This window comes from Stegostoma tigrinum, chromosome 2, assembly GCF_030684315.1.
Source record: "Stegostoma tigrinum isolate sSteTig4 chromosome 2, sSteTig4.hap1, whole genome shotgun sequence".
Classification (NCBI taxonomy): Eukaryota; Metazoa; Chordata; class Chondrichthyes; order Orectolobiformes; family Stegostomatidae; genus Stegostoma; species Stegostoma tigrinum.
In genome coordinates, this window is record NC_081355.1 from 101,918,509 (window position 1) to 101,933,828 (window position 15,320).

Genomic DNA, 15,320 nt, shown 5'->3' on the forward strand with positions numbered 1-15,320 from the left:
AAAATGTCCACACATGAAGCAAGTCAGTCAAAGTGGGGAGAACCCACAGTTTGGGATTTGCCACAAGCAGTGGTGCTTTAAGCAAGTACATCCCAACTAACAGCTGGCAGTTGAAACACAATAGGGAGAAATCCAAGGCTATGCATTTGGCAGAAGGAATAGAGGAGCTGAATATTATTTAAGTGGGGAAAAATTGCTGGAAGCTGTAGACCAAAAGGGATTTGGGAATCCTCGTCCATGCATCACAAAAAGCTAGTATCCAAATTCAAAGGGTAATCAAAGACAAATGAAACATTGGCAAAGGAAGTGGAGGATAAATATAGGGAGGTTTTGCTAAAACTACACAAAGCATTTACCAGATCACAGCGGGAACACTGTTTTGGACACTTTACCCAAGGATGGATATGCTGGAATTGGAGGCAACCAAAGAAGGTTCACTTGGCTGATAGCACGTGTGGACGGGATGTTTTATGAGAAGAAGTTGAGTACATTAGGCCTATATTTGTTGGAATATCGTGGGAGAGCCTAGCACCAGAGGGCATCATCTCAGATGAAGGGGTCACGCATTTACAACAGAAATGAGGAATTTCTTATCTCCAAGGATTGTGAATCTGTGGAATTCCTCCTCTCAGAGGGCTGTTGAGCCCGGGTCATTAAGGATATTCAAGGCTGGGATTGACAGGGTTTTTTAAAAATCAATAAGGGGTCAAGGCATACTTTGAAAAGGCAGGAAAGTGGAGTTGAAGATTATCAATCAGCCAAGATCTTATTGAATGGCAGAGCAGACTTCATAGGCTGAATGGTGTTGACACCTTATGGTCTTCAGTCAAATAGGGAGCCAGTTATTGATGGGCATAGCGGTTTGTAAGTTCATTCTGGAAACAAAGGTCAATTGGTAACAAAGTAAGGGACACACAACCCTGATGAAAGGAAATTTGATGCCAGTGGAAGTGGGGATTGCTTGGGGCAGGGAAGGTTGGCAGCGGATGGTGAGCAGGAGAGGTGGAGGTTGGCGATCAAAGTGGGAAGCGGTTTGGCTGGACCTCTATCATGAACTTGCTGTGATTTTTCTATTTTTTAAAAACAAACATGTATTCCAGATAACTTCAGGTCTAGTGTATAGTATTAAGGGTGTGACTTATGAAGTGTGATCACATTGGAAAGATTTCACTGAAACTAAACCAGATTGCACATAGGGAATGTGTTTCAATGTTGAGAATAGATCAGTTGGTGGTATAGCTGGAGCGAACACAATTTTGAAGGAAATTTTAAAAGAGTAGAATGGAACACAGAAATCATCAATTTGTGGTAATTAGCAAACCGCAACATTCATAATTCTGTTATATTGAAAGAATCAATCCTGCTTAAATAGGCTGGTCTTTTATTCTAGTGACAATTAAATATAAAAAATTGGTTAAACTTCCATTTGTTTAACTCAAGTAGTGCCACTAACTCAAAATAAAATAATATTTGTGCAAATAATGGGTTTCTGACATCTCAGTTATGTCACTAATCATGTCAGGTCAAGTCAAACTTGGTGTATAGGCAATTTGGAGTTATCATTAAATTTGGATAGCATTGTTTTAAGGATTTAAATCCTAGTATTGACTCTTATTTGAGCCTTTTAAATCGGCTAAGAGCCAAGCTGTGGATTGGAGTCAGTTCCAGCCTGGAAAGCGTAATTGTGACTGGTCATCAAGTAGTGCTGAAAGCAGCAGAATAAAAAATGTATCAACTTAGACCACAAGAGGACAAAGGGTTGAGCAAGTCTAAATGTATTGAACAAAGAGGAGCATAAATTGCTTCAGGAGTACACAGACTGTGAAGTCAGCAGGCATGTGTCAGATATAATTTAATGCACAGAATTGTGAAGTTATACATTTTGATAAACAGAAGCAAAACAAGAGACCACACAGACTAAATGGTACAACTTTAAAGGAGGTGCAGGTTAGAGAAACCCGGCATAAAGGTTTGCAGACAAATCTTCTAAAGTTAAAAAAGGCTGCTAAAAATCCATATGGGATCCTTGACAATTAATAGAAGAAGCATTGTAATTTTTTAACAAACAATTACACTCAACTATTATTACATAAAACCCGAGGGTGGGTCACTCGATCCAAAAATGTTAATTCTGATTTCTCTCCAGACCTGCTGTGCTTTCCCAGCAATTTCTGTTGTTGTTCATTATTACATAACACTGTTTAAGGCTTATGATGGAGTATCATAACCAATTCAGGGCACTACACGTTAAGAAGGAAATTAAGTCAGAGAGAATACAAATGGGATGTAACTACAGTTGATATGTTGATGAACGTCTTTAGGTGGAGAGGCTGAAGAATCTGGCCTTATTCCTAAAGCAGAAAAAGTTGACAAGAGCTCTGACAGAGGTGATCAAATCGCGACTTGTCTTGTTTAAAAAAAAAATTAAATGGCACAAGCGATGGTGACTGGAGAACACATATTTAATGCAAGTGAGGGAGGAAAATGCAGCAGAGACACAGTTTTAAAAAAAAACACAATAATTTGTTGTGAACTTGAATGCACTGCCTGAAATTGTAACTGCAGCAGATGTCATTGTAATTTTTGTTCAATACTTGAAGAGAAAATTTAATTGGGCTGCAGGACAAGAGCAGAGTAATGGGGTTACTTAGATAGGCCTAAAGAGCAAGCAGAGGCATGATGAATTGAACCGCCTTCTTCTGTGTTGAGTTATTGTGTCTCAGAATCAGAAGAACTGCAAATATTGAACAAATAACACTATAATGAACTACATAGTGAACAAAATGGGGTCCTTTAGATCCTGTGATCTGTACCACCAAGTCACAGTATCTTTTAGCAGACAATGTTGCATGCATTGGTATTCTTAGGCATTTAGAATCTTCTAAAAGAGAACTCATTTTGAGAGCTCTTCCAGTTACATTGGTGACCAATGGTGCTCACAGTGAGCCTTTGCAAAATTTACAAATCCCTCTCAAGTTATAAAACTGAACAATTCTGAGCATGGGTGAAACTGAAGGTAACCTACCCACATATTCAGGCGTCCCCATAATTTCTCTAAGCTCTTCATTATCGTTGACGTGTCGTGAAAGGCCAAAGTCAACTATCTTTATATTTCCCAGAGGCGACACACTCGTCAGAAGGATATTTTGTGGCTGGAATGGAAAGAAGAAAACACAGGTATTAAGCAGTGATCAAAAAGAAGTTCAAATGACAAATAGTAGTTTCATTTTACAGTTGTATTTAACTATATAATATCTATATTATACTATCACGATATCATACTATTGAGCCGGACTCATCATAATACACAATAGCCTAACAAATGCTCAACTGCAGACAACAATTATTGGACAGTTTAAAGGGCAGAATAAAAAAAGTCTGACTTTTACAATGTACTACACTTACTCCCCACCTTGAAAAAAACTCCTGCATTAAAAATAAAATGGTATATTATGTATTTATATATGCAGTTTTCCAGAATTCAATGACTAAGTCAACATTAACAGTACCTGGGTGTTAACAGGTTAGATTTCCCTTTGTTGTTGCTGCAATCATAACTAGAATATATATAGTCAAGTTTGGCAGGAAATTTACTTGTGAAAAAAATGTTTTATTTCAACACTCTACAGGCTTAGCAAACATACAGTCATTTAACATGACATAAAAGGAGAAATTTCCTCCTTTTTACTTACATAGTTTCAGTGAACCTGACTTCTTTCTCTTTCTTCTACTTCCATTAGCTTTGCTCAGCTGTGTCAAAACTGACCTTTGGCGACTAACCCCAATCAGTGGTTGGAAATGTGACATTGATTAATTTATTGAACCAAAGATCCTGACTCATTTACCAGTAGAGAATCAGCAGACTTCCAGTTTATTTGCAACTTCCACATTATTTTTTCCCGACTTTCTCTTGGGTCTGTAAGGGGAATTTGGACTATGAGTTTCTTCATGCTTTCATACAACTGGATTTCGCTGTTGAAGCAGATGATCCATGTGACATTTGGAGAGTGCATCACTTTCACTAGATCATAAAATCATAGAATCCCTACAGTGTGGAAACAGGCCTTTCAGTGCATAGAGTTTACACCGACCCTCCAAACAGTGACCCACTCCCTACCCTGTTCCTATAGCCCTGAATTTCCCATGACTAATCCAGCTAACCTGCACATCTTTGGGCTGTGTGACAAAACAAGAGCACCCAGAGGAAACCAACGAGAACGTTCAGTCTCCACACGGACGATCACCCAAGGACAGATCTGAACCCAGGGCCCTGGCATTGACAGGCAGGAGTGTGAACCACTGTGTTGCCCTAAAGATGTAAATGCACTCTGCTTCTTGCAATAACACCAACTTCACATTGCACCTTTGCATCCGAGTGGCTCTAGTCACCATGATCTTCTGGCCACCATCAAGTGCCAAGCTTGGTATATCTTGACTCATTTTCACTTTGTCTTGCTTTTATTTTATTTTGTTACTGACATCAAGCTTAAGCAAACTAGACTTCAATCTAATAGCATGTTTTAATGCAAACACATTTTGAACAAACCTTGTACAACCGTGGGGTTATCTTGCAAGAGAAGAGAAAATTGTCTCGCCTCTATCGACAGAAAATATAGAAATTACTGCTCACCTCATCACCCAGCATATACACTTGAAAAGATCTCTTCACAATCTGTACCCTTCCTTTCACACCAAAATTGAAATGTTTGACGAGTTTTGCTTTCAGTCTGTGGAAGTAACTACTTTTAAGAGGAAGTCAGGGAGACATTGAATAAAGTGACCGAAATACATCATATCAAGAAAGCATGTGATGTAGCAAGTGCCTAGCCAGATAGTCATGAGGTTGATATGTGCAAGGAACAAGAATAGGTTGCTTGGCCGTTCAAGCCTGCTCCACCATTCAATAAGATTATGATTGATTAATTTTAACCTCAACTCTATATTCCAGCATATCTTGAGAATGCATTAACCCCTCAGTAATCAAGAATCTACTTACTTTTGCCTTAAAATATTTTAAGATTCTGCATCTTTATGATTCTCCACTGTTGAGGTAGCAAATTCAAAAGACTCTCAACCCTCAAAGAAAAAAGTTTCCTGATCTGTCTTAAATGGGCGATCCTCAATTATAATCCATGGCCCCTCGTTCTATACATGAATTTCTCAGCTGCAAATCATTCTCTTCAATATCGTGTCAAGGGATTTACAAAAGTCAATTTTTTAACGCATGGTGGAAATGCAAAGTAGATTATTTAAATTTCTGCAGAACATTTGAAGAAATATTTACTCTGTTTATGACAAAGAGAAAAACATATGAAGCAATGGGTGGCACGGTGGCTCAGTGGTTAGCACTGCAGCCTCACAGCGCCAGGGACCTGGGTTCAATTCCAGCCTCGGGTAACTGTCTGTGTGGAGTTTGCACATTCTCCCCATGTCTGTATGGGTTTCCTCCGGGTGCTCTGGATTCCTCCCACAGTCCAAAGATGTGCAGGCTAGGTGGATTGGCCATGCTAAATTGCCTGTAGTGTTCAGGGGTGTGTGGGTTATAGGGGGATGGGTCTGGGGGGCGGCGTGGACTTGTTGGGTCAAAAGGTCTGTTTCCACACTGTAGGGAATCTAATCTAACACTGGTAGCTTAATTTGTGTTCATAACAGAAGAATTAAGATTCACTTTACTGCTAGCATTTGTAATGTTTTTCAGTCCAGCAGAACCATTTCACCTTAGCAGAAGGGCAGATCCGTTTGTAAAGTCTCCAAGTTGTGAGAGTTTGATGGGAATTTGCAAGCTGTTAGATCTGAAAAGGTATTTAGTCTGTCGAAATTCAAAGGAGCTCCAGATAATCAGGACTGGAAGAAGTCTAAAAACGTGTTACAGTGGTCTTAGGAGGAAAACTGTAGAGAATTAGAAATTAAAGAGCTAAAATTGGATTGATGTTTCACTGGGATTGAGTATCTGAGAAAGATACTGCTGTGAAAAAGATAACCTATGTTTTTGCTGTTCATGGTAAGATATTTCCATACTAACTAATATACAGACAAAAATGTATTGTTAGAGCATGCTTAATTATGTAAAAAGACATTTGTCTTTGTGTCAAAAGAACATTTGCAGCCTTGTGCAAATATATTCAGACTAACCACCATGGTTACTATCTGCAAAAATTAAACTTATATCCATCACTTTTGAACAGACTAGTCTAGCATTACCCAAAGCGGAGTTCATAATAGGTGCACTCAATAACTTCTCGTCAGCTGTTCAAGTTCTTGATCTACTTTTGGATCTACCAAAAAATGCCTCTTGCTTTTGTTTTTATGCCGATAATGCCCAACTCTAATTGCACAAGGTGTGGACAAACTCAGTGTGCTGGTAGACAGGAAATCACAGGATATTGAGCCAATAGTAAAGGAATGAAAATATACTTCCAGGGCAAGATGGTGGGTGGCTGGAAGGAAATCTTGCAGGGGATGACATTTCCATGCATCTGCGGCCCTTATCCTTATAGCTACTCATAAGTAGTGACATACACTTTCCTAGGTGGACAATCATATTAATTAGAGTGATTACTCCAACCTTCACGATGGAAGGTGATGTTGGAGGAGCATTGGTGAGTTACTACAGGATACCCTGTCAATGATACAGACTGCTGCTGCTGTGCATTGATACCAATGATTGATGCCAGTTGAGAGAGATTTTTGGCCCCAGTTGGTGCCAAAGTTACTGCAGTGTTGCAGCAACTATACCCATCAAGACAACTAAAGGGTATTCCATTGAACTCCTGACTTGTGTCTTGTAGACGGTGGACAGGAATGAACAAGGATAGCCAACATCTGCGGTAATTTGCTTTTATAAGATAAAGATGGGAAAACTGGAGGTGCTTCACTTGTTGCAGAATACCTAGTTTCTAACCTACTTTTGTAGCCACTGTATTTCAATAGCTAGCCCAATTCAGTTTCTGGTCAATGGTATTCCCCAGGATATAGATAGTAAGGAATTCAGTAATGGTAATTCCATTGAATATTAAAGAGTCATGGTTAACTTCTCTCATTCCCTAATACTCCTGAGGCATGAATGTTACTTGCAACCTATCAGCCCAATTGTGAATGTTGGATGTTTGAACTCTTTTGTTCAATTCTCCCATTATGCCTTCAGAAGCATTTTTCCAATTACATATCTTGCTGTTCTCACTGTGTACCTGAACATGGTGTGAAGATGGAGCAATCTTTCCAACTGCTCAAAATATCCTCGGTATCAACTTCAGGAGGTTCAAGCCATGTGTCACAATGTTCTTTGTTTCTTAAATTGTCAAATGGAATCTTAAAGAAAGAATTCCACTGCATCCTCATCACCTTTCTAATATTTATTGCACTGAGGAAGAATGACAAGTTACACACCTGTAGACAGCATTATTCAACAACTTTATTTACACCTCCCCAAGAGGGCGGCAGCATAACAAAATGCTAAGCTATTACTAGCCTGTCCCAGGCTAGGCAGAGACAAGCATGAATTCCTGGAAGCATGGCACTCCATGAAGCAGGCTATTAATAAACACATTGAACTTGACCCCATATACATTCCACTACAGAGGAAACCCGGAAGTGAGACAATCCATTGCATCAGACCCCAGAGTTTAAAAAAAACCCAGGCAAGAAAACACACAGACGCTTTATCAGAGGCTGCACTGAGGGATGTTACCAAGCACGGTAACGAAACGTCTGCAGAGCAACAAGCCAGTTTGACGAGCCAACCAACCTCAACACCCACAACCTGAGCCACAAATCTACGCCAAAATCTTAGAAAAGTAGTTAATTGAGTGAACATTAGCAACCGTTATTAATGGCATGTAACATATACAGCAGATGATAAAGGCAGACATGTCTAGAAACCTACATTCTCCGATCCCAGCATCATCTCATTATAACATACATGCTCAGTTACTTTATTAGTGAGATATAGCTAATGCTTAACTCCACATACTGTTCAGCCTTCAGGAGGTAGGGCTTCATGATGATTGACATTTTGAGTGACAAATACCAATGTTTGCAGGAGGAGTAATAGGAGATTGTGTGATAACATTTACCAGAAAATGTTCACAGTCAGAATTACAACTCTCTGAAAACTGGTTTCTTATCTGCCTACCAATACCACAGTAAAATTATTCTCTTTTAAAGTTAGCGAGTTTTGAGAAGATTTGTAGCTCAGGTTGAGTTTCTGGATGTGAGTTTGCTCGCTGAGCTGGAGGGTTAGTTTTCAGAAATTTCGTCAGCATTCTAGGTAACATCATCAGTGAGCCTCCGGTGAAACGTCTCTACCTTCCTGAAGGAGAGTCGGGGGCAGAGTTGAGTACGGTAGGCATTACAAAAGAGAAAGTGCTAGAAAAGCTAAAAAGGTCTAAAAATTGATAAATCGCCTGGCCCCGATGGCTACATCCTAGGGTTCTGAGGGAGGTGGCTGAGGAAATAGCGGAGGCGTTGGTTGTAATCTTCTAAAAGTCACTGGAGTCAGGGAAAGTCCCAGATGATTGTAAAATCACTGTTGTAACCCCTTTGTTCAAGAAAGGATCAAGACAAAAGATGGAAAATTATATGCCGATTAGCCTAACCTTGGTTGTTGGTAAATTTCTAGAATCCATCGTTAAGGATAAGATTTCTAAATTCTTGGAAGTGCAGGGTTGAATTAGAACAAGTCAGCATGGATTTAGTAAGGGGAGGTTGTGCCTGACGAACCTGTTAGAATTCTTTGAAGAGGTGACAAGTAGGTTAGACCAGGGAAACCCAGTGGATGTTATCTATCTAGACTTCCAAAAGGCCTTTGATAAGGTGCCTCACGGGAGGCTGCTGAGTAAGGTGAGGGCCCATGGTGTTCGAGGTGAGCTACTGGCATGGATTGAAGATTGGCTGTCTGACAGAAGGCAGAGAGTTGGGATAAAAGGCTCTTTTTTAGAATGGCAACTGGTGACAAGTAGTGTCCCGCACGGTTCAGTGTTGGGGCCGCAGCTGTTCACTTCATATATTAATGATCTGGATGAAGGGACTGGGGGCAGTTTGCAAAGTTCGCTGATGATATGAAGTTAGGTGGACAGGCAGGTAGTACTGAGGTGGGGAAGCTGCAGAAAGAATTAGACAGTTTAGGAGAGTGGTCCAGGAAATGGCTGATGTAATTCAACGTGAGCAAATGTGAGGTCTTGCACTTTGGAAAAAAAGAATACAGGCATGGACTATTTTCTGAACGGTGAGAAAATTCATAAAGCCGAAGTACAAAGGGATCTGGGAGTGCTAGTTCAGGATTCTCTAAAGGCTAACTTACAAGTTTAGTCCATGATTAAGAAAGCTAATATAAATGTTGTCATTTATCTCAAGATGGTTAGAATATAAAAGCAGCGACGTGCTTCTGAGACTTTATAGAGCTCTAGTTAGGCCCCATTTAGAATATTGTGTCCAATTTTGGGCCCCACACCTCAGGAAGGACATACCAGCCCTGGAGCGTGTGCAGCGGAGATTCACACGGATGATCCCTGAAATGGTAGGCCTAACATATGATGAACGGCTGAGGATCCTGAGATTGTATTCACTAGAGTTTGGAAGATTGATGGGAGATCTAATAGAAACTTACAAGATAATGCATGGCTTAGAAAGGGTGGATGTTGGGAAGTTGTTTTCCTTAGGTGGGGAGACTAGGACCTGTGGGCACAGCCTTAGAATTAGAGGGGGTAAATTTAGAATGGAAATGAGGAGACATTTCTTCAGCCAGAGAGTGGTGGGCCTGTGGAATTCATTGCCACGGAGAACAGTGGAGGCTGGGACGTTAAATGTCTTCCAGGCAGAGATTGATAAATTCTTGATCTCGCAAAGAATCAAGGGCTACTGGGAGAGTGCAGGGAAGTGGAGTTGAAATGCCCATCGGCCATGATTAAATGGTAGAGTGGACTCGATGGGCCGAATGGTCTTACTTCCACTATGTCTTATGGTATTATGGTCTTCCTGACAAGAGTGACACAAATCAGTAGCTTAACTTCACAGAAGTGTGCGTATAATGCCACTTACAATTTAAAACCAACAAGTGACTGCATAGTTCTTTCTCCTTAGACACTGTTAAAAGCTTTTTCCTGCATTTATTTAAAAATGGACTGATACTCACCAGCAATTTTAGCTGCATTTACAGAATTTTCTGAAGAGCTAGTTTACAGCAGGAGCCAAAGAAAACACTATTCAGAAGAGCAATAGTCTGCAAAGGACTACAGGCATCACTCTCCACGAGAGAGAAAATTGGTAATGCATAGCTAGAGGGGAACCACTCCACAATCACAGAATAAGGGGAGGAAACAGGCTTCTGTAAACTCCAACAGCAAGTAATGGGATTTAATCCACGCGATTAGCTTTAGTCTGCATTATGCCCTAGTCATCTAGCCAATTAAGCTAACTAACCATGAGTACACAATATCTATTATACTTAAAATCTACTTTGTTTTGGAGAAAAAATGTTTTGCAAATATTAAAACCTCCTGGACCCAGGTACAATTTCTTCTTGTAAATTACATAAGATTTACTTCATAAATGACTGATCTTGCTTTCTAGTGCTGGCTCGCTCTCCTTCTCCTTCTTCCAAGTTTAATTTTCACTGTCCACCTGACTGCAGTGCACCACATTACTCACTTTACAGAAGATTCACCTTGTGCTCAAACAATAAGTGTATTTTTGGTGATCCTGTCACTTAGCATATATCGCATAAGATGATTAATACTTCTTATTTACATTATTCACTGATGGGACAAAGCATCACTGGTTGCAGTGAATCTGCCTTGAAGTCAGTCAATTAGTGCAGTGCAGTCAAGTGGGCAGAGGGGGTGATAAGGATGGAAGAGAAAAAGAGGGAGTGAATAAGTACTAATGTCCATCTCACACTTCAAAGCTGGGAAATTTCAAACATTTGGAAGACAAAAATCCAAGTAATTAAGTCCTGAAATCCTCTATCTGAACATGGTGGGTTAAAAGGGGAGGGATATACACTCAGAGCTGAAAAATAATAAACGTTCCAACATTTGAGATACCTGGACACTTACAGCTGTGGCGTTCTGTGTACAGATGTAGCTGGGTGGTAATAAAAAGTAGATTGGTCTATAGCCTAGTGACCAGTTATCAATGACAGAAGTTTTTTGCCTGCCAATAACCATGCGATTGTTCTCAAGTAAATGAATAGTTTGGGGCAGTGAGCAAGTTAGAGAGGTGTTTTGAAAAGCTGTGGAAAAAAAGTTTATCTTTCCTTCAACAGTCATTATGGCTTTTAAGGCAGAGACTCTCAGGCAGGTCAACATAATGTAATGGGAAATGTTGGGTATCTTGAAATGCATTAAGGTAGACAAATCCCCAGGGCCAGATGGGATCTATCCAAGGTTTCTGCGGGAGGCAGGGAAGAAAATAAATGGGGCTTAACAGATAACCTTTGCATCCTCTTTGGCTTAAGCGAGGTTCTAGAGGACGGGAGAATGGTCAATGTTGTTCCTTTGTTTAAGAAGGGAAACTGACATAATCCACATAATTACTGGCCAAACTGCCTGAAATCAGTGGTGGGAAAGCTGTTGGAGATGATACTGAGAAACAGGATTTACATTCACATTTGGAAGGAAATGGACTTGTTAGTTATAGGCAGTGAGAGTTTGTACGGGAAGGTCACATCTCACTAAATTGATTGAGATTTCTGAGGAGATGACAAGACTGATTAATGAGGGAAGGGTAGTGGATGTGGCCTACGTGGACTTTTAGTAAGGCATTTGATAAGGTATCTCATGGCAGACTGGTACAAAAAGGGAGAGTCTCATGGGTTCCAAGGTGTGCTGGCTAGATGGGTACAGAACTGGCTTGGTCATAGATGACAGAGAATGGTGGTGGAAGGGTGCTTTTTGGAGATTACTAGTAGTGTTCTGCAGGGATCAGAGATTGTAATACATATCTATGTATACAATCTGGGCGAAAGCGTAGGCGGACTGATTAGTAAGTTTACTGATGACACTAAAATTGGCAAAGATGCAGAGAGTGAGGAGGATTGCCAAAGGGTACAGTGGGCTACAGATAGCAGAGCTGGGCAAAGAAACAGCAGAGGGAGTTTAATCCAGACAAATGGAAGGTGATGCATTTTTGAAGATCAAATTTGGGTGTGAATACAATAAATCACACAACCCTTAGGAGCAATGACATACAGGGAGATCTAGGTGTACAGGTCCACAGATCTTTGAAAGTGGCAACACAGGTGGATAAGGTAGTCAAGAAGTCATACAGAATGTTTTCCTTCATTGTTCAGGGCATCGAATAGAAAAGTTTGCATGTTACATTACAGCTTTATAAAACTTCAGTTAGGCTACATTTGGAACATTTGTGCAGTTCTGGTCACCTCACTACCAGAAGGAGGTGGACACTTTGAAGAGGGCACAAAGAAGGTTTACCAGGATGATGCTTGGTCTGGAAGGTTTTAATTATGAGGAGAGGTTGGATAAACACAGATTGTTTTCACTAGAAGGACTGAGGCTGAGGGGTGACCTGATAGAGGTGTACAAAATTATGTGAGGCATAGATGGGGTAGATAGAGGCTTTTTCCCAGGATGGAAAGGTCAACTACAAGAGGGCACAGATTCAAGGTGAGAGCGGCATTCTCCTGGACGCTCTTCAGTGCCTCCATGACCCAGTGCTCAAGTAGGAGGTACTGACAGTACCTTATTGGTACAATCAGCATCCAATAATTCTCATGTTAAAGGAACCCTATTGGTAGGGACTAACAGGGGAGGCGATAGCCTAGTGGTATTTTGTTGGACTGTTAATCCAGGGACCCAGATAACGTTCTAGGGACGCAGGTTCAAATCCAACCAGGGAAGATGGTGGAACCTGAATTCAATAAAATATCTGGAATTAAGGATCCTATGATGACCATGAACCCATTGTCAATTGTGGTCAAAACCCATCTGGTTCACTAAAGTCCTTTACGGAAGGAAACTGCCATCTTTACCTAGTCTGGCCTACAGGTGACACTCAGCTGCCCTCTGGACAATTAGGGATGGGCAATAATTGCTGTTTTGTCAGCAATATCCTCATCCTGTGAATGAATTTTAAAAAAAAGGCGTTGGCCAATGTCGACTGGGAGCAAAAACTACATGGTGGGACAATTGAGGAACAGTGGAGGACTTGCAAAGTGATTTTTCTCAGGACTCAGCAAATGTATACACCAGTGAAAGGGAAGGACTGTAGGAAAAGGGATAATCAACTATGGATAACTAAGGAAATAAAGGAGGTGTCAAACTGAAAGCAAATACACACAAAGTGGCAAAGATTATTGGTACACGAGGGAATTGGGAAATCTTTTGTTGTCTACTTTTATATTCTGAGCTAGTTTATTCTCAATCTATAAAAGAAAAGGAAGATGGACAGCTCAGAATATAAAAATAGACAGAAGCTTCCAGAAAAATATAAAATGTAAAAGAGGGGCTAAGGTAAACATTGGTCCTTTTAGAGTATTAGAAGGGGGATTTAATGATGGGAAATGGGGAAATGAGGAAATGACTGCAGCATTGCACAGGTACTGTGTGTTGGTCTTCATAGTGGAAGACACAAATAACATGCCAATAGCCGAGGACAAGAGGCTATGGCAGGTGGTGACCTACAAATGATGGTTATTGCTGAAGAGGCTGTGTTGGGCAAGCTCGTGGGATGAAAGATAGACAAGTTTCCTAGTCCTGATGGGCACTAAAAGAGATGGTGGGAAAATAGTGAATACACTTGTGGTAATTTACCCACATTTGGTGGACTCTGAGTTGGTTCCAGCAGATTGGAAAACAGCAAATGCGATGCCACTGTTTAAGAAAGGAGGTAGACAAGAGGCAGTAATCATAAGCCCATTAGCTGAACCTCGGGAGTGGGGAAAATGCTTGAATCAATAATCAAGGAAAAATAGCAAGACAGCTGGATAGAAACGGTCCCATGGTGTGGGGGGTGGGGGGGTCACACAGCGTCATTCATAAAAAGCAGGTCATCTTTAACTTATTTACTGGAATTTTTTGAGGACATTACAAGCACGGTGAAAAACAGGGAACCAGTAGATGTGATGTATCTGGATTTACAGAAAGTAAATCGACAAGATGCTGCACAAAAGGCTGCTGCATAAACTAAAGTGCAAAGTTTTATGGATGATGTATTAGCGTGAATAGACGATTAGTTGACGAACAGAAGCAAAGAGTGGGGATTAATGAGTGTTTTTCTGCTTGACAATCAGTGGTTAGCGGTGTGCCTTAAGGATCAGCGTTGGGATCGCAATTTAATGGACATTGATGATTTAGATTTTAGGACCAAGTGTAATTTGTCAAAGTTCGCAGATGACACTAAAATGACTGGTAGAGGAAAGTGTACAGAAGAAAGTGAAAGTCTGCAGAGGGGTATAGAAAGGTTAAATAAATGGGCAAGGATCTTGCAGATACAGTACAATGTTGGTAAATGTGAGGTCATCCATTTTGGTAGGAATAACTGCAAATTAAACTATTATTTAAATGGTGAAAAACTGCAGCATGCTGCTGTGCAGAGGGATCTGGATGTCTTGTGCATGAATCATAAAAAGTTGCTTTGCAGATCGACAGCTAATTAAGGCAAATGGAATATTAGCCTTCATTGCAGAAAGATGAAGTTTAAAAGGAAGGAGGTTATGTTACAGCTGTATTGGGGGCTGGTTAGGCCACACCTGGAGTACTGTGTACAGTTTTGGTCTCCTTGTTGACGAAAGGATGTACTGGCACTGGAGGGTGTGAAGAAGAGGTTCACAAAGTTAGTTTCAGAATGGAGAGCGTTGCCTTATGAGGAAGGATTGAGTAGACTATGACTTCACTCATTGGAATCTAGAAGAATGAGGGAGATCTTGTAGAAACACAAAATTATGAAGGGAATAGATTGGATTGAAGCAGGGAGATCATTTCCACTGGTGGGTGAAACTAGAACAAGATAGCACTGCCTCAAAGTAAGGGTGAGCAGATTTAGGACTGAGTTGAGGAGGAACTTCTTCACCCAAAAGGTGGTGAGTCTGTGGAATTTCCTGCCCAGTGAAGCAGTTGAGGCGACCTCGGTGAACTTTTTTTTAAAAAAGGTAAAGATAGATAGATTGTTGTAAAGTAAACGAATTAAGAGTTATGGTGAGTGGACGAGTAGGCACAGCTGAGTCCACAAGAAGATTAGCCATTTTTTTTTAATGTTGGAGCAGGCTGAATGGGCCAAATGACCTACTCCCGCTCCTATTATGTTCTTATGCACTCATAATAAAGAGAGGATCTTGTTAATTACAGAAACCTGGCCTGTGTTTTCTG

The 15,320-nt window shown here is 40.6% G+C and overlaps 1 protein-coding gene and 1 long non-coding RNA gene across 4 annotated transcripts in view; one reads left to right on the top strand and one right to left on the bottom strand.

The window, feature by feature from the left end:
- LOC125465392 (uncharacterized) overlaps positions 1–15,320 on the top strand; it is a 52,447-nt gene that overhangs the window by 11,581 nt on the left and 25,546 nt on the right. The gene's annotated exons all lie outside the window — the stretch shown is intronic.
- Positions 1–15,320, bottom strand: part of stk17a (serine/threonine kinase 17a) — a 95,863-nt gene that overhangs the window by 9,249 nt on the left and 71,294 nt on the right. For all 3 annotated transcript variants that reach the window (XM_048558806.2, XM_048558798.2, XM_048558814.2), the window contains exon 4: positions 3,026–3,152. In XM_048558806.2, the coding sequence (XP_048414763.2) occupies positions 3,026–3,152 (127 nt within the window). The remainder of the gene's footprint in view (positions 1–3,025; positions 3,153–15,320) is intronic.